The 25,197-nt window shown below is 44.0% G+C and overlaps 1 protein-coding gene across 1 annotated transcript in view; it reads left to right on the top strand.

Moving 5' to 3' along the window:
* Positions 1-8,752: 8,752 nt before the first annotated feature.
* Positions 8,753-25,197, top strand: part of RAB38 (RAB38, member RAS oncogene family) — a 55,524-nt gene continuing 39,079 nt past the window's right edge. Inside the window, exon 1 of the mRNA XM_072794964.1 lies at positions 8,753-9,030. Coding sequence (XP_072651065.1) covers positions 8,829-9,030 — 202 coding nt within the window. The 5' untranslated portion in view covers positions 8,753-8,828. The remainder of the gene's footprint in view (positions 9,031-25,197) is intronic.

Here is a 25,197-nt window from a genome sequence, read left to right as displayed (position 1 = left end):
TAAACACAGATCTAGAACTCATTGGCAGACGTTTGATAATTGAAAAACATTTGGTTTTCAGTGCATATCCTGGGTCAAACACAGGTAGAGGCACTTCACTGCCTAATCTCATGCAGATGTCTTAAAGATTTCAGGAGGTGGAAATGATTATTCTCATTTTACACCTGAAGAGGCAGGTTTCCAAAGGCTGTGTTTCTTTGCCAAAGTCTGTAGAGCTGTAGAGCTGGATGGTGGGGAAACTCCAGTGTGCTTACCTAGTGGGCCTGTTCCAGAGTTAAGTCGATAGCCTCATTGGCTCCATTGCCACAGGAGTGGAAGAGATCAGGCAGGGAAAGGCAGAGTCCCACGGATGGAGACTAGCACAGTCGAGTGGTGGGCAGCAGAGAAAGGAGGGAGCCAGAGAAGGGACATGGCAAGGAGGCCGAGGGGAGGGAGGAAGGCCATGTGTGTACCTGTTGACCAGTGCTCTAACCAGAGTGCAAACATGTTGATGGCAGGGACATGCTTTTTATTTTATTTTATTTTATTTTATTTTATTTTATTTTATTTTATTTTATTTTATTTTATTTTATTATTTTATCTTATTTTATTTTATTTATTTTATTTTATTTATTTTATTTTTATACCAGCTTATTATAAAATGACCGGCAATTTAGGTAAAGAAGATATCCTCCAATATGATGTATATTTAGAGAGAGGGATATTAGTCAAATTTTAAGGGAATAAGCTCTCAAGTCCAAAAATATACATGAGTTTTAAATGCACATTTCATAGGGAAGAAAAATATATTAAGGCTACATTTCACATCATTGGAATCTCACTGTATTTTGGAAGAGGGGGGAATCTAGAGGTGGTAAGCAGGCATGTGATTGACAGCAGGTGGAGGAAGGAGGAGGGTGGGTGTGTGTGAGGTGACTGTATTTGTGGTGATGTCACTCTCCTATACGGCACCGTGAGGGCGGCCACACCACACTGCTGTGTTGTCACAGCTCAGTAAACTGTACCCCAGAGCGACAGCACCTTCATGCAGGCAGAGAATGTCATCTAGGAGTCTGGGGTCCATGACGGGGCACAGGGTGACATCATTCCATCCACTGCTCCAAGGAGGTGTGACCCCATATCCCCGAAGAGAGAAAACAGGAAGGTAGGGATGTGAGGGAGTTTGAACAATTTGAAAAGGGAGCAAAGAACCTGCACATGAGCCCCTTAGTCCAGATGACAGAGTGTCCCCTGGGCTGAGGGCTCAGTCATTGTAATGTGTTGGAGCCTTGCCTGGAATTGAAATACGACGTCCATGGTCACAGATGGTGGGAGCCAGGGTAGGGACATGCTTTCTAAAACATTTTTATTTATTTACTTTTAGATTTTATTTATTTATTCTTGAGACACACAGAGAGAGGCAGAAACATAGACAGAGGGAGCAGGAGGTTCCCTGCAGGGAGCCTGACATGGGACTTGATCCCAGGACCCCAAGATCACAATCTGAGCCAAAGGCAGACGCTCAACCACTGAGCCACTCAGATGCCCCTCTTTTTTTTTTTTTTTTTAATTCAATTAGCCAGAATACAGTATGTCATTAGTTTCAGATATAGAGTTCGGTGATGCAGTGCTCATCACATCACGTACCCTTCTTAATGCCTCTCACCCAGTTACCCCATCCCCACCGCCCATCTCCCCTCCAGCAATCTTCAGTTTCTTTCCCAGAGTTAGGAGTCTTTCATAGTTTGTCCCCCTCTCTGATTACTATCTATTCAGTTTTCCCTCCCTTCCCCTATGATCCTCTGCACTGTTTCTTATATTCCTCATGAGTTAAACCATATGATAATTGTCTCTCTCTAATTGACTTACTTCACTCAGCACAATACCCTCCAGTTCTGTCTACGTTGACGTAAATGGTAAGATTCCATGGTAGGGACATTCTTGTAGATAAAGCTGAGACCCCACTCCTGCCCCCGCGCCTCAGAAAACTCCTGTCACAGAGCTTTGCACACAAATACTCTTTGATTGACACTGTCGGTAATTTGCTTGAGTTACCCTCTCAGTGAGACCGTACCAGTCCTGCTGTCCCCACTTGTTATGGCTGGGGGCTCACTCCAGGGAGATCCTGAGCATTACTAACTATTGCCGTCTCTGAGAGCATCAGAAGTAGACTCCTTGTTTTATGCTCTCTACCTTTGTTGATCAGCTCACTCCCACAAATGGACAGCATGCCGTTTTGCCTGAGTTTTGAGGGAGTGTGCCATGTACCTTTTTATGTTTGAATCACACATCTTTCTTTTACTCTTTTATTTTTTTTTTAAGATTTCATTTATTTATTCATGAGAGACATAGAAAGAGGCAGAGACACAGGCAGAGGGAGAAGCAGGCTCCATGCAGGGAGCCCAATGTGGGACTCGATTCCGGGACCCGGGGATAACGCCCTGAGCGAAAGGCAGATGCTCAACTGCTGAGCTACCCAGACGTGTCCATCTTTTACTCTTTTATTGGATGTTCTTCCCTCCATGCTTAGGACTTTGTAAAACAGAAATAGAATCACCTCCCCTTCCCCTTTAACAGCCTTGATATCTGGTATCATAGCAGAAACAAAGGTGGAGAAGTCTGGATCTTTACTGCGTCTATAGGAGTGTGTAGAGTAGGGAAAGCAGGGGTGATTTAGGAATCATGAGTTACAATTTTCATTCTGTCACTTTGGGCAAATTACTTAAATCCTCTGATCCCCATTTCCCTCATTTTCAGAAAGTGGGGAAACCTACCAACAGTTTAGTTTTGAAGGTTAAATAAATTAAGACAAAGGCTTGGTGCATTGTAGGCCCTCAGTACAAGGAAGTTGAAACTGTGAGTCATATTGAATCATTTCACTCAGTGTTCTCAGATGCTTGCCTTTAGGCCATTCCTTAGCCCATTTATACTCATCCATGTTGGGTGGGTTAGAAGGAAAATGAATCCCAGCTCAGCCCCATCTGTTGAATGCAAATCAAATATATGCAGCTTTAGCATATAAGTGTAGCTGACAATAAATCTACTGCTGAAAATGGTTTAGGGTATAATCTGCTTTTCTTGGTCCAAACTAAATGGTACATTAAAAACTCACCTGCAATCAATTTCTGATGATAACCAGTAAAAATCCTAATATAGTTTTTCTTTCTGGGTAAAAAGTCCAACATCAAAATTCTTGTAGACTGAAGTATATTCAATTCAAGCATTTTCCATACGGAATCTAACTTGGCCTCTCTCCAAATACTTTGAAAATGGTTGCCTTCCTCCAGACACCTGGAGGTCTACTTTCAGCCCTGGATACTGGATAACTCCCACTGCAAGTCAGCACAGGCTTCTGACAAACTAGTAGATAAAAGGGGGATTCTTTGAAGACAACAAGAAATTAGCTCCACCTTAACTTGGCAGAAATATTTATTAAAATGGTGATTTAAGAGATTTTTTAAATGTCACTCTTAGTTGTGGATTTTACTTGAGAACTCCAGCCCTCCGCTTCAGGACTAAACACTCTTTTAGACTCTGGCTTGTTCCTATGGTTTGGTGTAATTATTAATATGTCCCCCTTTCACTCTCAAGAGTCCCTGTTTGGATGATAAATTCTATGGCAATCTTTTACAGACCTTTTTCAGAAGATCTATTGCTTGCATTAATCTAAGAAAAATTACTTTACTTTTCCTCCAACCTCGTCTTTGGTACCCTACCTTGCGGTCATTTAAGTAATTCTCCAGAGCTATAATTAAGAGCTATATGAACAAGGGGCACCTGGGTGGCTCAGTGGTTGAGCGTCTGCCTTTGGCTCAGATCATGATCCTGGGGTCCTGGGGTCCTACATCAAGCTCCCCGAGGAGAATCTGCTTCTCCCTTTGCCTAGGTCTCTGCCCCCTCTCTGTGTCTCTCATGAATAAATAAATAAAATCTAAAAAGAAGAAGAAGAAGAAGAAGAAGAAGAAGAAGAAGAAGAAGAAGGAGGAGGAGGAGGAGGAGGAGGAGGAGGAGGAGGAGGAGGAGGAGAAGAAGGAGGAGGAGGAGAAGAAGGAGAAGAGGAGAGCCATATGAACTGATGAATAACTTCCTACTGCTCTCTTCTTGGTGAAGGCAAATAAGGTAACCTTATAGGGACTCGTCTAATACAACAGCCCTGGGAGAGAAACGTAGGCTTCATGTTTATGTTTGCAAAGCAATTTTCCAACCATTTTAATTAGTTTTACCCCTGAGTATGTGCAAGAATATATACCCACATTGGATAGCAAGGGAATGGAGATGTAGAGAAATCTCCATCTAAATCTGTGCTTTCTGGAGTGCCATTCCATGCTTGAATTCTGAGCACTTTGCGGTCTCATACAGCTTTGACAGACTTGAGTCACCTCCCTTCCTGTTCTTCAGGAGAGGGTGTACTGTGGTGTAGCAACTTGAGGGTAGTAACTATCAGAACATCGCCAGAGATACTTTAAGAGTTACTGCAGGAAAATGGGTTTCCATGGTGCAGGTGGCTGCTGGGAGCAGCCACAAGGCACAACCCCAGCCATTCTCTCTGGAGGCAGGAGAGCCAGCTTGTCAGGATAAAGCCAGGCATTCTTCCGGATAGTCCCGAGGTATCTGAGGCAGATGGAATCTCAGGTTGGGACAGATGGGATCTTATGGACTCTCATAATCTAGGAGTAGGGGGAGGATAAGAGGAAAGGACGTCTACTTGTTTGCTAATGTCCTCTTCATCTTTTTTTTTTTTTTTTTTTTATGACAGTCACACACAGAGAGAGAGAGAGAGAGGCAGAGACACAAACAGAGGGAGAAGCAGGCTCCATGCACTGGGAGCCTGATGTGGGATTTGATCCCGGGTCTCCAGGATCGCGCCCTGGGCCAAAGGCAGGTGCCAAACTGCTGCGCTACCCAGGGATCCCTAATGTCCTCTTCATCTAAAGGTGCTCTACCCTGAATCCAGCTGATATCCTGTCCTCAGCTACCCGGTTTCCTGATTGCAGCCTAGTTCTGAGGGTAGAAAAATTCAAAGCAAAGAAAGGGGACACAGAAAGGTTTGCCATCCAAAAAAATGTGCTTGGAGGGCCCTTATCTGTGGGACAAATATGTAGCAGAGCTGGGGAGAGAATGGAGCCTTGAAATCGGAAGCAAACCTTGCCATGATGTTTGTTTTGAAATGGCCCTTCCACAGCCTTCTCCCAAATGTCCTCACTGGGTCAGGGGAGCAGATGGAGTGCAGGGGAGAAAACACCACAGCTCGGGTAATGGTGCCATTGTGGGGGGTGGTTAGAATTGGTTGGGGTGTCACTCCTGCCGGAAGGTGTCTAAAAGGCCCAGACTTGAGTCTGACATGTTAGTCAGCAGTACACCCCAGAGATCTTGCAACCCAGTTCTCTCATTTTACTTGGAATCTTTCAGGATTTCACTGAACTGCTAGCCTGGCAAGCTCACTGAGCTGCTTTAGTCTGAAAGGTTTAAAAAATATAAACCAAGAGTAATTTCTTCCCACTGTGAAGAATTATCATGAGACCTAAATGAGTGACCCTGGAAACTAGTTGCAATACTTCCTGTCTAGCCAGGGAGCTTGCTCTCGCTCGTGGGCCACTGCCCGAGACAGAGGGCTCTCCTGCACCTGAGGCTGAATCTTTAGGACTTATTCCTTAATTCTGTGTTCTTTCGCTTAAAGGCTACTCCCTGCCCGCCCCCCAATTTCAGAAGCTTTAGGTCTCAGAAAACCTGAATCTTGGTCTACCTGTCCTATGCGGTAATCTCACCGTCTGGCGCTCCAGCATGCTCCTGATTGGCAGAGGAGGCCAGGTGAGGGTGGGGATGACTCAGCTTGGACAAGGCTGGGAAAACAGGCTGGGGCCTGTAAGCAGCTGGGTCAGGCCTAACATTGAGGGCTGGCTCATGTTGTGCCTCAAACTCCCACCCCCTCCCTGTATCTACCACCAGCTCCTTGCCCAGACCAAACTTGTCTTCAGATCTCCAGAGCCACGATTTTAGATCTGGGGAGGGCCTTTGTCATTATTGCTGTTTTCAAGCTCTAAGAAGGGCCTAAGGCCCCTCAGGATTGTGGACCCCCCTCCCTGCAAAATGAAGCCACAGCGTTGGCCAGCACTGAAGGTAGGTAGAACACTTGGTTCGCTCGTCAGATATAATCTGCTTGGTGTGTCCCTGCGTGGGCAGAAACCAAAGAATGATGTCTACCTATCTAAGCATTCAATAAAACACAAACCAGGGCAATTCTGCACACCTTCATGTAGTGCCCATTATGAGCAAAGCCTCTGAGTTACCCCCCGAGGGGTTAGAAAGCTGACCAGACATGATGTGGGTCTCCAGTATTCCAGAGACCGTGGTGTGAAAAGCTTGTCGGTCATTTGCTATTAATAGCTGTCATTCAGCACCTTCTACAGCCTTGGCATTTTATTATATGGTCTCTACTTTTACCAACAACTCTAGAAGGTAGATCTCCTTCTTCTCATTTTGTGGATGTGGAAACTGAGCTTCAGAGAGGTTATGTGATTCATCCAGGTCAGGCAGCGAGGGTCCCCCTCTGCTTGTCTGGGCTTATAGAGGAGGAAGGCCTCAAGCGCAGTGTCAGATGGAGGCAGAAAGCCAATGGGCCCACCAACCTTTCTCTTCTCCATTTCACACAAACCTTTATTGGAATCTCCGTTTTAACACTTCATGTGGGTTTGGGAAAGCTGCTCTCTGTCTTGCTTTCTTCATAAACTGGATGAAATCCTCCCTGACATAGCTGGGATGATGAGATGACATAATGTGGACGTTGCTGAGTTCCTGGAATATTCAGGTGAAAAATGACTCACTCGGGTACAGGATGCTCATCATCTAGATCTGCATGACACTTCCGGAGAAAAGGATGTTTTTACTCAATTGTTCCCTTCTCGGCAAGGCCTTCCCTGGCAACCCTATCTAAAAGACCAATCCCATTCCAACTCTTCATACCCATTCCCTTCCCTTATTTTATCACCCACTAATATGTTACAAATCGTACTTATTTCTTTTTGTTTGTCTTGTCTGCCTCCACCCACAAGGATGTAAAGTTTTTTTTTTCAAAGAAGCTATTCAAAAGTAGTTTTTAAATTTTTTACTATTTTTAAAGATTTTGTTTATTTATTCATGAGAGACAGAGAGAGAGGCAGAGACACAGGCAGAGGGAGAAGCAGACTCCTTGCAGGGAGTTTGATGTGGAACTCGATCCCAGGACCCCGGGATCACACCCTGAGCCAAAGGCAGATGCTCAGCCACTGAGCCATCCACGTGTCCCCTAAAAAGTATTTATTTTTATAAGTGTTCTCTCTGGCCAGTCTATCTCAAATTGCACTTAAGATACAGGAAAAAAAAAATCTGTATTTAATCCTGTGAAAAACTAAAAGAATAACCAGTAGCTTCCATTTCTTGTTTTAGGTTGTTATTAGCGTTAAGTTATATTCTCTTGGTATAAAAATCATTTTCAAAAAATCCCAAACTAACACGTTAACAAGCCACAAACCTACCAATGTATAAATGCGAACACGGCCAACACCCGACAGGTCAGGTGAAACAGGAACGGGGTTTCTGGGGGATCAACAGTGAGGAGTCTTTGTGTTATTTCTGTAGCATCCCAACCACAAATATATATTGGCTAAAGGAATACATTAAACAGAAACACACAAAGTCTTTGGTTCAGAAAATTGAGTTTTAATTTTTTTTCTTTATTAGTGATTGACATTGGGTACATTACGTAGAATGTCTAGAACTCAGTTTCTTCCTTTGTAAAATGGGAAGAATTATGGTATCAATTTTAAGACTGCTAGGATAGGGGATCCCTGGGTGGCTCAGCGGTTAGTGCCTGCCTTTGGCCCAGGGCGTGATCCTGGAGACCCGGGATCAAGTCCCACGTTGGGTTCCCTGCAGGGAGCCTGCTTGTGTCTCTGCCCCCACCTCTCTCTCTCTGTGTCTATCATGAATAAATAAATAAATAAAATCTTTCAAAAAAAAAAGACTGCTAGGATAATAAGATGATATGTATATAAAAACTGGCACATGGCAAGTCTGGATAAATGCCTGCCATTATTATCACTTAAAATAATCTGACTAGTTATTGACATTGTCTTTCGGGGCTTCCCGGAGCTTTAGGAGAGGAGGCGGCTAAAAGCCAAGGATGCCGGCTGCGGTTTCAGCCCAGGTGGTCCCCGTGTATGGCCGCTGACAGCTGCGCAGGTGGGGGGGCGCCCGCCAGTTCTCCCCCGCGGCAGCGCAGCCCGATTAGCGTTAGCGCCGCGCTGGGGAAGAGGCTGGCGCAGGGTCAAATGACTTATCCAGGGTCGTTCCCCTCCAAACCCCAGAGCTCAGGGAAGCAAGCCCCGGTGACGGTCTCCCCAGCGGTCCGGGCGGCGCGGGCTGCGGGCGGGCGGGGGCTCGGGACCCGGGGTCACCTGCCGCCCGCGGTGGCCCGCGCTTTGCCCACGCAGTTGTCGCGCACGCAAACAGGGAGAGCAGAGCCCGCGCCTCACCGCTTGGTGTTGAGGCTCACAGGCGCGGGGGGCTCTTTGGGAACCGTCAGGTGCAGCACGAATGAGCTTTGCAGCAGGCGTTGGGCCGCGAGCCCCCGCCTCGCGGGCCCGGGCCGCTCGGGTCTCCGCCCTGCGGGGCGGCGCGGGGAGGGACCGAGGGAGGGAGGACGAGCCCCGGGGCGCCGGTCGGCGCGTCCCTCGGCGGCGGGAGGAGTTCCGCCCCCGGCCCGGCCCGGCCCGCCCCGTCCCCGCCCCGCGCCCGCGCCCGCGCCCGCCACTCGGTGCGCCCAGGCCCCGGCTGCGCTCCCGGTCGGCTCGGCACGCGGGCGGCCCGCCAGGATGCAGGCCCCGCACAAGGAGCACCTGTACAAGCTGCTGGTGATCGGCGACCTGGGCGTGGGCAAGACCAGCATCATCAAGCGCTACGTGCACCAGAACTTCTCCTCGCACTACCGGGCCACCATCGGCGTGGACTTCGCGCTCAAGGTGCTGCACTGGGACCCGGAGACGGTGGTGCGCCTGCAGCTCTGGGACATCGCAGGTGAGCGCCCGCGGACGGCCGGGCCGGGGCCTCGCGGCGGCTCTGCGGGCCCGGGGCAGGGCGCGCGGGCCAGGCTTTCCTGGTGGCTCGGGAACTTGCTTCCACAACAAAACCAAAGTTTCCCTGCGCGACTTCCAGCGCAGCCCTTCCCCGGCGCGTTGGGGCAGCGGCCGCGGCTGGCCCTCCCTCCCACACCCTCCCCTGGGGTCTCTCGCCCCGGCGCCCCCCGCCCCCCGGGCCCCAGCGGGAGCCCATCTGCAGTTCTCGGTCTCCAGCTCTTGTTCCGGACTTGGGCGACGCCGCCGGTGACGCGGCCCTTCGTGTCCCGCCGGCCACGGCCACCGGAGGGGGGGGGGGAGCCCCTGGGCGGGTTAAGGGCTGCAGCCAGGAGAGCGCCAGGCTAGAGGGATCTGTCCTCCAGCTGTTTTTCATCGCTCACTTTGCTCCGGCTCATGCCGCCCCGTCCACTCTTCAGTCAAGCGAGTTGGAGGCTCTCAGCTTTGAGGAGCCAAGAAGGGTCCTTGTATGTAGGTGTTGGGGGCAAAGTATTATTTCTCGGTCTCTCTCGAGATCCCTGTGGTCTATGAAAAGGAGCCTGTGCACATGCCTTAGGGTCACTTTTGGCAAAGAGTCGATGACATTAGCCCTAAGGTTTCTTGATTTGTCCTTAAAGTTTCCACTGGGAGATCTGGGAAATGAGAAGCTTCATTAGAATGTCTGAAACCAGAATTTGTCTCCAAGGGAGGCGGGGGAGTTGGGCAAATGTGAGTCTACGGCAAGAGTGAGTCCTTGCTCGGACTGAAGCTGTTTGCAACCCCTGCCTGTTAGGCCCCTCCGTACAGATCCTGGCTCTGCCACTCACTAACCTGCTCACTGGCTTCAGACAAGTGGCTTCAGCTCACTTGCATCCCTGTTGAGTGGAAGGGGGTTGGGCAGCTCAGGAATATTCCTGCTCTGAGGTCGCAAGATCCTCTGGGATTCCTGTTTTGTGGTCTGTGGTACCAGGAACCTTTGTAAGTGCTGCATGCAAACCGGCCACTTCTCTTTCAGAAAATAGGGTCATTTTTAGCTGGTGTGTTTGCCTGGAAACACTTTATCACGGCTTGAAGCAAGAACAAATGTGGAAAATTTCTGAAAGGGCATTTCTGTTTTTGAGGGCCCCAGTTGCCTCTTTAATCATGAGCTGCTAAGTCTTATGATACAACTTTTGACATGTGAACAGATTCACGCACTTGGCCTCATCTTCGGCAGCTCTAGTAGCACAGGGGTTATCAGAGACCGGAAGATGTCATCGGCCACTATCTGATTGGGCTTTTCATCTGGAAAAGCCACTGTGAGGCTCTGCACTGGGTTGATGCATGTTTTAGCGTCTGAGACAGAATTCTTCTGGCTGCACTGATGTATGTATCCAGGACTGAAGCTTAGAATTAGCTTACTGTTTCAAAGGCCATGTAGCTGTCATGTAGACCTTTGGGTCAAATGCAAATAAGGATGTGACCTCAGGCATGTTAGAGAATGTTCATGTGTCTCATGTCCTCACCTAACAGGGAGGATAGAAAGGTATAGTAATTAAGAGCCTAAATTCCAGGAACACCTGGGTGGCTCAGCGGTTGAGCGTTTGCCTTTGGTTCGGGGCGTGATCCGGAGTTCTGGGATCAAGTCCCACATCGGGCTCCCTGCATGGAGCCTGCTTCTCTCTCTCTCTGTCTCTCATGAATAAATAAATAAAATCTTAAAAAAAAGAAAGAGCCTGAATTCCAGAGTTGAACTATTTTCGACTGAATCCTTGTTTTACCCCACACATCCTGGGCGATTTTAGGCAAGTTCCTTAACCTCCTGATCTTGGTTACCTTATCTATAAATTAGGGAGAACGCTTCCTCCCAGTAAATGAGAAGTGAGCAGCCAGCTAAAGGTGGTGCTCCCTACTATCAAGGAGAACTGCAAGGATTATTGTTAAACTAACATATATAAATGGTAGGCAAGAGGGCCATGATATACATGTGCAAAGTCATAATAAATGATGATTCCTATATTACACACATAATCTGTCCCCGAATACCCAGCACCATTTTTCAACTTTATCCATATTACAACATGCTGTCATGAGCAGTTTAAGTCCTAAGTCTAGAAATGCCTCCTGGGTGGTTCAGTCCATTCAGTGTCTGCCTTTGGCTCAGGTCGGGATCCCCAGGTCCTGGGATTGAGCCCTGTGTCCAGCTGCCTGCTCAGTGGGGAGTCTGCTTCTCCCTCTCCCTCTGTGCTTCCCCTCTCTCTCTTTCTCTAATAAATAAATAAAATCTTAAGAAAAAAAGAAATGCCTCCTGAGCCAGGTTCTGGATTGAACGAAGTTGCTGTGAAGGCTCTAGTGACAGAAGTCTGTGTAAATAAGAAATCTGAGGAGCCTTGGAAAGTCAGTTGTATGGGTACAAGGTATGTAGCATTTCAGTAGGGGAACTTCTTTTTCCCAGAACTCTGAAGTTCAGTGGGAACCTGTCTTTGGCAGCCTACAGCCCAGAGACCCCGTGAGCTGAGTTAGAAGCAGGGCATCGGGCGCCGCTCGTTGTAGGAAAGCAGGGCCCTTTTGGGAAAGGATGATTGGGGCGTCGCGGTGACATAGAGAGCCCTGTGAGGAGTGAATTCGTATGAAATCCAGCGTCAAGGGCCCATTCAGACTCTAGTCAGCTAAGTGTACCTTACAGCACCTGCACATCAGCCTGTCTGTCCAAACATGGGAATGCTTCGCTCTCTCCTTTGGCTCAGCTCTGGGGAGTGTGTGGAAAGAAGAGGTGAGGCTAAAAGATAACTGGTTGAGCTTCACTTTGAGATGATTGGGAATGTGGATGAGATGAAGAGGATGGCTCTGTCTTGATAGAATATCTTCTCTTTTTTTTAGGTATTATTTATTTATTCACAAGAGAGACTCAGAAAGAGGCAGAAACATAGGTAGAGGGAGAAGCAGGCTCGATCCCAGAACCCCAGGATCATGACCTGAACCAAAGGCAGATAGATGCTCAACCACTGAGCCACCCAGGTGCACCCTTGATAGAATATCAGATCCATCTGCTATAGAGCATATCTTTGCCCATTAGATCGTTTTTTAAATATTATTTATTTATTTATTTATTTATTTATTTATTTATTTATTTATGAGAGACACACAGAGAAAGAGAGAGAGAGGCAGAGACACAGGCAGAGGGAGAAGCAGGCTCCATGCAGGAGCCTGATGTGAGACTCGATCCCGGGTCTCCAGGATCAGGCCCTGGGCTGAAGGCAGCGCTAAACTGCTGAGCCACCCGGGCTGCTCTGCTCATTAGATTTTTGATATTCATTTGATTCAATGCCAAGTCAGGGCCTATTTGTCCAACTAAATTACTTGATAAATCTCAAGTAGCCACTTCAACTGGCCATTCTGTTCCTGAAAGACTCCAAAAAAAAAAAAAAATACCTCTCAGGGGGTGCCTGGCTGGCTTAGCCTGTAGAGAATGAGACTCTTGATTTCTGGATCACGAGTTCGAGCCTCACATTGGGCATAGAGATTACTTAATAAAAAAAATTATATATTTTTTAATACCTCTCAGGGCTTGTGAAGTAGGCCTGAAAACCAATATGGTAAATTCCATAAACCTCACAGGGAATGGCAATCACCCTGAATCCCAAAGATTCCATCATAGAGGAGCAGCTGGGGCAGCTCAGGGTTCCAAGGCTCTTGATGGCATCAAGAGAAATTAAGTCACTTTGCCTGAGGTCACCTAATAAGTGGAAGAGCTGGATTAATAGAATTTTGTGTGATTTGGAATCAAGCCATGCTCTTCAAGACCATAGGCCTGTGAGTGCCTCAGGCACAGTCGGCCCACTGGGGCTATACCCTCCTCTTCTTTAAAGCTGCTACTTCTTTAGATTTACTAAAGGTTATCCTTGGCGTCTCCTTCCTATTTCTAACATGTTTTTGGATATTAATCAGAACGACTGTGCGGGCAGTGGGAAGAAATAGAATGAAAATCTATTTCTGAAAATTTGACTCTAAGTTATAGGGTTTTTAAAATAGATGTATCAGGAAAAAAGTAAAAGAAAAGGTTCCCCTTTCAGACTCTCCTTTTCTATTCCTCTCCAAATCTAATACTATAATTATTCCATTAGCATTTTCAAAGAGAACTATACAATTTTGTCTAGAATTCTCGATGTGCTTTGGGACCCTAGCTGCAGGAATTAGGTCAGTCATAGTAATAGTAGCTAACATTTCTCAAGCATTTATTCTTACAGTTGTCCATACATATTTAATTTTTAATTCCCCAGTAAAATAGCTGGTTAAGTGGTACTGCTGAATTTTAAAATTTGGCTGTGGAATTCAGTACCAGTTTCCTAACAGCTTTGCTCTACTTCTCACGATTTAAAAATAAAATACTTTTGGGGTGCCTGGGTGGCTCTATTGATTGAGCATCTGACTCTTGATTTCGGCTCAGATCATCTCATTGGGCTCTGAGCTGGGTGTGGAATCTGCTTGAGTTTCTCTCTTTCCCTCTTCCACTCTTGCTCTCTCTCTCTCTCTCTCTCAAATAAACAAATCTTGAAAAAAAAACTTTAAAAATAGAAATAAAAGTAAAATGCCTTAGATATATTCGAAATTATTTTTAAAATATACTACTTGGCGTTGGGCAGGCCGTGAGAGCTTACTGAACCTCAGTTCCCTCATCTATGAACTGGCTCCTGATTCATTTTCCTGTGATGTCACGTATTTGTATTATGTAGTCTCCTGTGGTTGCTGTCAGCTCTGATATGTCTTGAGTGTGCCCAGGTAGCATGCCGCAGCTTATTCCACCTTCTTCCCTTGCCAGCTTTGGGACTGATGCAAGCCACTTAAACTTCTTTGCCTTGGTTTCCTGTCTGTAAACAGGGGACTGTAGCAGAACCTGCTCCTTAGTGTTGTTAAAAGAATGAAATGAGGTAATTCACGTGGAGCTGTGCCTGACACATAATAAATGCTGAATAAATGTTAGCTATTACTCTTATTCTTAATCGCCATTTCAAACTACCTTCACATACAATTTCCTTCTTGATCTGCCCAATATGGCTAAGGATATAGATGGATCAGGTGGTATGAAATCTATTTGGGGCCCCCGAGTGGCTCAGTGGTTGAGTGTCTGCCTTCAGCTCAGGGTGTGGTCCTGGAGTCCCAGGATCGAGTCCCGTATCAGGCTGCTTCTCCCTCTGCCTATGTCTCTGCCTCTCTCTCTGTTTCTCATGAATAAATAAAATCTTGAAAAAAAATCTATTTCATAATAGAAAAGAACAAGAATCAGAGAGGTAAGGGACTTGCCCAGGGTTGTAGGAGTTAGCAAGTGGCAGAGGAGGAAAAGTGGCTGAAGAAAAATAATTCCCTCAGGGCACGCATGTGTGCTAACTTTCCCTGACTGAACTCTGTGACAAACATTGGAGGACATTGACTGTCCCACAGGCCAACTGGTGGGGAGGTGGCCTGGGCCTAGCGTCAAGCCAGTGGCCAGGAGGTTCATCTGGATCACAGTGCTGTGTTGTTTCAGAGTTTATAAAATGTTCTTACACCTCATGAAATTCAACGGGGGGAAGCTTTTGGACTTGACTATCTCTTCGGTGTCTATTTCTAAAAGACTGTAACTCTCCAAGGTGTTTTAGAAGAAGGGTCTTAAATGTTAATAGATCTAGAAATGTAGAGGGAGCTAAATTTGGCAACCACACATCAAGCCAAAAATAAATAAGTAAATAAATAAATAAAAATGCATGTCAAGTCTGGGCCACTCTCTTCTGGGCAGTTTATTGCCTTGTTTCTAGCCTGGCTAATTATAGATTTTCTAAATACCATGTGGACTAACGTGGTCTGTGCTTAGAGGTAAGCAGTATGTACACTGAGCAAGATGGGGAGCTTTTCTTTTCTTTTCTTTTCTTTTCTTTTCTTTTCTTTTTTTTTAAGATTTTGTCTATTTATTCATGAGAGACACAGAGAGAGAGAGAGACAGAGACACAGGCAGAGGGAGAAGCAGGCTCCATGCAGGGAGCCCGATGCGGGACTCGATCCCAGGACCCCAGGATCATGATCTGAGCCGAAGGCAGACGCTTAACCACTGAGCCACCCAGGTGTCCCTAGAGGACTAGTTCTGACAAGAGAGCACATAGCAGTCTGCACAAGGAGTGCTAAGTCATTTGAGAGAAAGAAGGGATGAGGAGGAAGAGCTCTAATGTGTGCGTCTGGGTTCTTTAGCACAGATGGTAGGAAGTGGCACAGTGTGTATGAATGTGTTAGAGACGTTCTAGGTGAGAGGAAGACAAAAGTGGATAAAAAATCGAATAAGACCTGATTCCTGACCTCAAGAAATTCACAGTTCAGTGGGCACGATGGCACCAAAGCAAATCACTATAATAGTGAATGAACTGTATTGAAATAGGCCACTTGAAAATATTCTGGTGGTGCAGAGGGGGTCCAGCCTGCACCACATATGTCTGCTTTTTGAGCTTAAAACTGAGCAGCTTGGATAAAGCCTCTGACTCCTAGGGTATTTCTAGTGCTCTTACCCAGCACCGGTTACTCCCTGAGGGTGATTTCAGGGCCATGCAACCTGGGGCTTTCTTCAATTCTGTCTCTTTCTCTTGAGGATCTTACACATTCCCATGGCTTTAAATTCCATGCAGACAACTCCAAAAATGTGCATGTGACCTTGACTTCCCACGATCTTCAGACCTACCATTTGGTCTTCCTGCTGAGCATCTCCTTCATGATATCTCACTTATATTGCAAGATCAATATATCATAAGAAAGTGGCATAAAAAACCCAAAGATTGTTGGTTTTTCTCTATTGGTGAAGTAATATATGCTCAATGTATCAAAATTGGAAAGTAGGAAACAATAACAACAACAAACGAGTACAGAGAACAGCCACAATAACCCTTCCTAATGATAAGTAGTAAAGGATGCTATTGTAAGTCTAAACTAGGCATCCTTCCCCACTCGCTGGACTTGGTATACACCTTTCCTGTAGTCACATGGACTTAGAGCCTCTGCCATCTTTTCTTCTTTGACCCTCCAAGTCAGATAGTGATTATGCTTCTCCTGCCACTGCTCTAGACCAAGCACAGCAGTATTATTACTTCCCTGTTCTTCTGTAATAGCCACCTGGCTAGTTCTAGTCTCTTCTTTCTTCAGTTGTTATGTGTACCTGGGTCAAATTCATCTTTCCAGAAATTGTCTTGGTGGCCTTCCCATTGCTTATAGATTATGTATGTCATGAAAAGAGGAATTAAAACACTAGAGATGGGATGCCTGGGTGGCTCAGCGGTTGAGCATCTGCCTTCGGCTCAGGGCGTGATCCTGGAGTCCCAAGATCGAGTCCCACATCGGGCTCCCCGCATAGAGCCTGCTTCTCCCTCTGTCTGTGTCTCTGCTTCTCTCTCTGTGTCTCTCATGAATAAATAAATAAAATCTTAAAAAAAAAAAAACACTAGAGATGAGGTGATAGGAGGGCTGATGGCTAGAAAGAGGACAGATTTCAGGTCATAGAGCCATTGAGGGAGGAGTTGGGTTCTTCGCTAGTAGAAGCGAGTGGTGCCCTTGAGTCCTGACTAGATCAAAAGAAAACCCAGGATCCATTTCACTGTGGCTTATTGTCATGAATACAGTTATTCGCATTGAGGGTTGAAGTGGTACTTAAATATTTTTTTTGTTTTATTTTGCTGAATTTTATTGAAAAGGTCATTTTAAAATTTGAGGATTTGAGAAGTGTAAGATTTTGCCTGGGAAAGTTTACTCATTCACTTGATAAGCAGAGGGATTTAGGGTAAACAAAATGGATCAATTTTTGCACTTATGGAATCTGATAATCTAGTGGGACATAAAATATTTAAAACAGAAAGATAATTATTTAATCTCTGTTTTGATGAGTGCTCTGAAGGGGAATTGTCAGATACTGAAAGGAAGTCAAAACAGGACACCTACCCTAGCTGTGAGGAGACATGGGATGGACAGCAATAATCTGACATAGCTACAGGTTACAAGGTGTGAGAAGGGGGTGGTGAATGTGCAGTTTACAAACCATGAGAGGACACATATGTTAAGCTAGAGGTTAAAAGTGATGATCCGTTACATTTATCAGTTTGTAAAGGCAACTTTTGCAATTTAAACACCACAGTGATTCTGGCAAATAGGTCTTATTAGTTCCAATTTTGGAGGTGAGGAAACTGGGCCAAGCCTAAGTAAAGCATGGTGCCTGGTGTGTAGTGGTCGCTCAGTGAAAGTGGTTTGATACTGGAGTCATCACTCACCTGAAAAGTTTTTGAGAATGGTTGCTTAGACTTAGGCTTAGACTTTTTCTCCCTCTTCTGATGATTTACTCTGTGGAATCCTGCAAAGCTTTCAAGTCATTAAGAACTGCCCTGCCCCCATCCCCCTGTTTTTCTTTCTTTCTCTTGATTCTTTTTTTTTTTTTTTTTTTTAAAGATTTTGTTTATTCATAAGAGGCGCAGAGGGAGAAGCAGGCTCCCTTATGGGGAGCCTGATGTGGGACTCGATCCCAGGACCCCAGGATCATGACCTGAGCCAAAGGCAGATGCTCAACCACTGAGCCACCCAGGTGCCCCTCTTTCTTTCTCTTGATTCTGAGATGGAAACTGCCAGGAGGATATGCTGGCCCTGCTGCTCCTAGGGTGAAAATCATGTTTATTCCACCAACGGATGACACTCATCTTCCAGGTTGATGTACCAGCGTAGCGTCTGACTTGGCAAGGCCAAGACTATGACTGTAGCCTGGGTTTGAAATCATTGAGTTCGACTATTTTTTTTTCCAGCTGTTTGAAAATTTAATTAAGAAACTATGTGATTTTAAGTTACTCTTTGAAAAACACTCAGGTTTTAACCTCCCATTCCCCATTCCTTTTAGTTTCTTACAGGTAGATATTAATCAAATTCTATCTCTTCTGTCTTGAAAACTCACTCTGTCTCATCCCTCTATGAGTGGCCATGTCTTCTTCACGATGCATCAGGACTACTGTAGCAGCTTCCTAATACCGACCCTTCCTCAAGCTTTCCCCCACGTTGATTTGTAATCCACAGAGGTGAGACTTTTGAACATGGCCTCATTCTCCTTTTTGGCATTCTTCAGTGGATCCCCATTACTTTCAGAATTAGAGGCTAAACTTTACCATGAAATTGAGGTCACTCATTCCAGTCCCATTTTACATACCTCTGACTCTTGACCATTCCACACATCTTACTATGGCTTCAATTCACCTACCTCACCCTCTGTGTTATGGCTCATATGGTTGTCAGTGGCTAAATACACTTTCTTCTTTTCACTTAGATGACTCCTATGGATTCTTGGTCACTCAACCCGTCTCACCTCTTTTAAGAAATGTCTGTTGAGCCCGTGTGCCCATGGGAGGCACTGTTTCTCTGTTCCCATAATAGCCATGCTTTTCGTGGATTTGAAGCCTTCTACTACTTCTCTGGAATGTCTTTTTCTTCCAATCTATAACCCCAATTCTAACATAGTCCTTGGTAATCAGCAGGTCCTCAGTGAGTGTTCATTCAGAAGTTTTCTAGTCAACTATCCATCATTGCTTCAATTCCAAGATATATCATTGATCTAAAAATTTCTCCAGTAAAACAAAAAAAATAGAGCTTCATAATTTTATGAATATTAATGTATTACAAGTGCATACATTGTAAAATTGATAAATATGGTAGTCACTTTTCTTACATTGGCATTCTGTCTCATTTTTTCACCATAAAAATTGGGGAGCCACCCTAAAGACCATTCTTAAAAGCTGCACTTCATCATTTAACCAAGTCTTCGTAATTTGGAATGAAGTGTCATTCATCTGGAGGTCAAATGGCAAAGCTATCTTTATGATTTTTTGATACATTAGATGGAGTAATAATTTTGAAGGGTAATTTTCACAGAGTTAAGATCTTGAGAGCTCATTAAACCAAGCTCTGCACTGAAAGGGAAAAGGGAGGGGGTTTGTATTAGCTTCTCAGGCTTTTAGAGCTAGTTAATGGTAGAACTGGAACAAGAGTACAGGCATCTCTGGTTTACTAATGATGAGATTTGAAGAATTGATTTTTTAAACACTAGATGTTTTGATATAGTCTTAAGCACTGAGACAGACAATAATTGAATTTAGTGGGCACCCAGTCCTATGGAAATTCATGCAATGAAGAAGAGAAGATGAAGAGACTGGGAACATCCAGAGACATCCATGGTCTGGCTCAAATAACATTTGTAATATTTTCCTCTGCTCTCCATTATGAGGCTAAGAATCTGGCCTTTTTTTTTTTTTTTTTTTTTGCCTCCTAGTTCACACCCCAAGTTCACTGCCTCTGAGACTTTGTTCCTGCTCTTCCTGCTGGTTCACATGCCCTTCCCTTTGTTTCCACATATCCAAATCCTATCAAATGTTTGAGATCTACCTGGAAGGGCAACTCTTCTATAAAGACTTCTATAATTCTCTCATTCTTCTTCCCTTGAATTGCATGCAACCTTTTTTTTTCTCTCTCCCTGTAGCACTTCTTCCTTCAGCCGTGTATTAAGAGTTATTTCCTAGCTTCCCAGATATGCCTGGTGTGGCTTAGCTGGCCTTGCCATAAGTTGTGACATAGTTTAATTAAATGACTGTGGAGTCAGCAAAGAGGTAGAGAAGGAGAAAGCATTATACAGGGGAGAACCAAACAAGGGAAACCAAGTTAATAGTTTCAAATATCTGAGAGAAATCAGAATTATTTCTTTGTGCTGAGTCCCTACTTTTCGTAGTCTCTGTTAGCCTGATACATTATTTAACCTGTCTTCCTCATCAGCCTTACACAAAACTGCTCTCTCAAGAAAAGGAATGAAAAACTTTGCTTCTTATGGAGCTCCTCAGCCTAATGGGGACAAAGGAAATATCCATTGTCGAACGGGTCCACACAATTTGGAATCCAACTTCTAGGGCAAAATTTAAAGTAAATTGACAAGTTATTTGTCAATTTCCCTACAATGTAATGTGTTATTAATAGCCATCATTATTGAGTGTCAGGCATGATACTGTGTGTTTTTATGTATCATTTCACTTATTGCTCACAATGAGCAGATCCGGCGGGTCCTGTTACTAGCCCCATCACAGAGCCGAGAGAACTATGCTTAGATGAGTTAGAAAACACATAGGCAAGGACAAAAAACATGTAAAACTTTTCAAAAATCATACAGGTCATGAGGGATACTGCTGGGTAGGAACAGATTTGTTGGCTATTTTCTGACTACTCCATTTCTACTGTTTCCTGAGTGTGATACAGCAGTGCAGTCATTTTCACATTCCTGAGATTAAGTTGAATTTAGAAGATACACACTATATATTTTAAAGGAATAATTTATAATTTTTAGAATCTTTATATTTTTGGATAGAGCTAAGAATTAAATGAGCTGAATTCTTTGCACATATCACTGCTGAGACCAGAGTGTTGGCTTGGCTTAATAACAACTTTTTTTTTTTTTTAAGATTTTATGTATTTATTTGAAAAAGAGAGCATGAGTGGAGAGGGGATATGGGGTGGGAGAAGAAAGGAAGATGGGGAAGCAGACTCCCTGCTGAGCAGGGAACCCTTCATGGGTCTGGATCCCAGGACCCTGAAATCATGACCTTAGCTGAAAGCAGACGCTTAACCAACTGAGCCACCCAGGTGCCCCAACAGCCATTTGAATATACTCCTTCTAGGCAGAAAAACCACAGTGACTATGGGGCGCAAGTCTCTAGTTTGAAAATTAAAGGTAAGAATAGTTTTGACGCTTGATGGTATTGGAATAAAAATTAAGTCTTGTGTAGGATAGAGGGGGAGGTATATGTGTGTATGTGCATGTGAGTTTTAAACTTAAAGAAAACAGCACTCTAGACTCTAGAGGCTAGAGCAGAGGTACTCAGACTTCTTAGGTGTCAAAGTAATTTTTTCACGGTGCCTCTAGGTCAATAGGATTAACAGGCCAAGTTCTATGTAGTCAGTAGTTAGCACCAAACAATTCAATAAGTATTTTGTTCTAACAACTTAGTAGCCATTTGAAAAAAAATTGAAACACAAGTTTAAAATTTTTTCATTACATTTTTAATAATTTTAATTATTTACTATTGGCATATATGTGCCTTTGGGCCATGGGACAACATCACAAAGTTTTGAGTCAGAATAGACATCAACACTCTCATTTCCTGTTTCACGTGACTCTTGCTTTTTTTTTTTTTTTTTTTTTTGTAAAGACTTTATTTGACAGAGAGAGAGAGAGCACAAGCAGGGGGAGTGGCAGATAGAAGGAGAGGGAGAAGCAGGCTCTCCATGGAGCAGGGACCCTAACGTAAGGCTGGATCCCAGGATCCTGGGATCGTGACCTGAGCCGAAGTCAGACCCTTAACCGACTCAGCCACCCAGGCCCTTGAGTCTTGGTTTTTTTATCACCTAAACTGTGAAAACTCTAGTTTCGAAAAGATAAGATCACATCAGAAGGAATATAGCAGATCTAATGAGCTGTCTCAAGCTAGAAGTTCCTGAGATCAAGTTCCTTGATGGAGCTTGAGTACTGCTGTGTCTGGCTTGAGATTTTAAAATATCCTGTTTATCCTGTTGCACCCCTGTGGGTTCACTGACACACCCTAGAGCAACCTGGTACATGTTTCGGGAATTAGGGCTCTAGAGGAATCTGGAAATTCTTTAAGTGAAACCCTTAGAGTCTAGTCATAAATTTGTAAAAGTGTTATAACTCGTGAATTTTTTACTGTCTTGTGAGTTACTTATAAAAGTATCTTTGAAGGTAACTTAGAGGTGATGTCAAATGCTAAGTAATTCAAACGTACCTTTTTATGAATACATTTGAGCTTCTTGTTCAGTGGATATATTTTTAGGTTATTTGTTAGGCATTTGTTTAATTTGTTTAGGTGACAACATGGAATGCTGGTTTTTTTGTTTTTGTTTTTGTTTTTGTTTTTGTTTTTTTCTCAATTTGTGCCAACCTCTCTTCTGTGACTTGGTTTCATTTCCTCCCACTATCCAGTATTGGACATTACATTATTCTCTATTCAAGTGAGTTATTTCATCTAATCTGAGTAGTGTTGGACCTCAGTCAAAATAAATTCTGACCAAAAAATCTGGGATAGTGGGGTACTAATTGTCTCTCTCTCTTTCTGTTTCTCTCTCTCCCTGCCCCCACAACAGCCTGAAATTTAAATATAGAATTTAATTAGAATATTCTGTTATTATTTTAAAAATAGGTCACTACAAATCATTCACCCTTCCTTTCCATAATGTTATTGTTTATTGACACCTGAAAAATCAATTGTTACTTTTTATGTCATCTTACTCTCACACACTTTGGCTTCATTCGACATACCCTATCTAGCTATGAACTGAGGGAACTAAAGAAGTTGTGGAAAGAGCTTGAGTGGTTCTGAACAGGGCGGGAGGGCAGATTATTTTTTTCAAGGTGAATCTTAAGAATGAGTGGGAGTTTAGTAGGCATAGATAACAAATGAGTTGGATGAGAGATCTTGCTTTCTTCAGTTCACTGTTCTCCCCACTGGGGTTCCCCCCTCACTAATAAGAAATTAGTGTTAGTTGTTGCTTCATTATGTAAAGAGTCCTTGTATTATAGTCCCCTTCTATCACACAGGTTTGTTGTGAATGTAGTAGCCTATGAGCCTCTCAGAGGGTGTGTGCTGTGGAGACATAGGGAACAGCATTGAGTAATTCAACAGTGGGCTCAAGGCGTCTCTGTGCAATCAGGGACATAGGCTGCAGAGATGTGCAGCATATAAAAAGCCATGCAAGATGGGGGGGGGGTGCTGCATAAATGGGCAAACAAGTGACACAGTCAGTGCTAGGTGAGTACAATGGAGGAAAGAGTTAAGAGTGGGGTCAAGTTAGTCAGAAAGCTCCAAGAAGTAGGCCTTGGTACAACCTTGAAGAATAGTTAGGGTTTAGTTAGGTAGAGGGGAAAGGAATGGATCTGTTCCAGCAGGAGTGAAGGGTACCCTGGAGTGAGTGTGAATGAAAGCAAGAAGAGAAATTTAGAGGAAAGCCAGGCAAGGCATGGTTTCAGGCACGAGGATCCTCAGTCTGAGGATTAGCCTTTAACTTGTAGATCAAGGTATGCAACTTTGAAAATCCCATAGGAGCCCAGAGGGTAACGTACATGAACTCTTTTGTCTACCTGACAAACTCTTACTCATCTTTTGATGAGTTTCTCCCTGAAAAATCTGTTCCCAGTTTAGGACCACTCAAGCTACTGCTCCTTGTTTTCCTAGGAAGTGGGAACACAGCTTCCCCATAATCCTGGATCACGTTTTGTTTCTCTACAAAACTCCACTTATAGCTAAGTGAATAAGCTGGAACAAGCCCAGTGTGTTAAAGAGTATTTTGATGCAAAAATAAACAAACATGGGATCCTAGGTAACCATTTGGAAGAGGCTTATAGTAAGAAAAACAGATCAGTAGCAACAACTTTAAAATAAAATTATATCAATTTCATTAAATTCTAAATATTTTGTTAGAGTTATTTTTATAAAATGGATGCAATTATACACATTTAAATTTAAGACAGTGTTTTTGTGGTATATGACAATGCAAAAGGAATAGCATCTGAGCAAATTATCTTTCCTTTAAAATTGGGTGTTTGGTACTAGTTAGCTCAAATAAAATAAACTAGCTTCTAGACATCACTCTTATTATGTGAACTTGGTAGTTCTATATGCTCTGAGTTTTCAAGAAATTCCAATATCTGTCTTATTAGAGATCTTCCTATTTTTAAAAAGATATATTTATTTATTTGAGAGAGAGAGAGAGAGAGAGAATGAGAGAGAACACACCAGTGTGGGGAGGGGCAGAGGAAGAGAATCTCAAGTAGACTGACTCCCCATTGAGCTTAGAATCTGATGCAGCATTTATCCCATAACCCATAAAATCATGACCTGAGTTGAAACCAAGAGCTGGAGGTTTAACTGACTGAGCCACTCAGACATGCCTAGAGATATTCCAATTTATGACTGTTGGAAAATAGGTCAAATTGCCTTAATTTTGTGTGGGTCATAGAACATGTTAGCAGCCCAACCACCAGTTTGTGGCATCTGCTGTTAGTGTGGTGGCTCTCTGAATGTGTTTAATTATGGAAATGATAGGATGAAAATAGAGCTTTGGAAGGTGAATTTGGCAGAGGCATATAGAAATTAAAGTACCAGTTAGCTCTCCAGACCTGACCATCCTCTGGAACTTCAGCATTATATACACAACTGCCTACTCAACATATCAGCCTAATAGATGTCTCAAACTTAATGTATCAGAGTCCTGATCTACTTCCACAAAACCTGCACCTCCAAAGTCTTCTTTAAAAAAAAAAGATTTTATTTATTTATTCATGAGAGACACAGAAAGAGACAGGGGTAGAGACATAGGCAGAGAGAGAAGCAGGCTCCATGCAGGAAGCCTGATGTGGGACTCGATCCTGGGACTCCAGGATCACACCCTGAGTCAAAGGCAGGTACTAAACTGCTGAACCACCCAGATGTCCCCCCAAAGTCTTCTCTATCTTAGCTACTAGCAACTCTGTACTTTTGATTTTTTTAAGCCAAAAGTTCTGGAGTCCTGCTGGAATCATCTCATATTCAACGTCTCTCCTCTATTATCTTGATTACCAGTTATATCCAGGAAGCAACCAATCTTCACCACCTTTCACCATCACCATGTTGGTCTATATCATTGTTTCTTGCCTGGATTATTGTCTCCCCACTTCCAACCTTGACTCCTATAGGTCATTCCTTAATGCGACAACCATAGTATCCATTTAGTCCTGCCCCTGATCATGTTTCTAATCTGCTCACAGTCCTTCACTGCTTTCCTCTCTCATGCAGAATAAAAGGCAACCTTCATATAATGGCCTGAAATTAGCTCCCCTCTGGACCTTGAGGTCCGCCTGCCTCAATATATACTCTTCCTCTTGCTCTATCCTCTCCAACAGAGACTCCTTGATCTTCTCTAAACACTTAACCGACACATTTGTGCCTCAGAGTCTTTGTTGATGTTGTTCTGTCGAAAACACTCTTCTCCTAAATATCCATATGGCTTTCTCCTTTACTTCTTTTTGGTCTTTACTTAAGGGACACTTTTTCTGTGGGCCTTCATCATCCATCCTGCTTAATTT

This window comes from Canis lupus, chromosome 23 (genome assembly GCF_048164855.1).
Source record: "Canis lupus baileyi chromosome 23, mCanLup2.hap1, whole genome shotgun sequence".
Classification (NCBI taxonomy): Eukaryota; Metazoa; Chordata; class Mammalia; order Carnivora; family Canidae; genus Canis; species Canis lupus.
The sequence above is the reverse complement of the archived record's forward strand: the minus strand, read 5'-3'. Positions and strand labels throughout refer to the sequence as shown.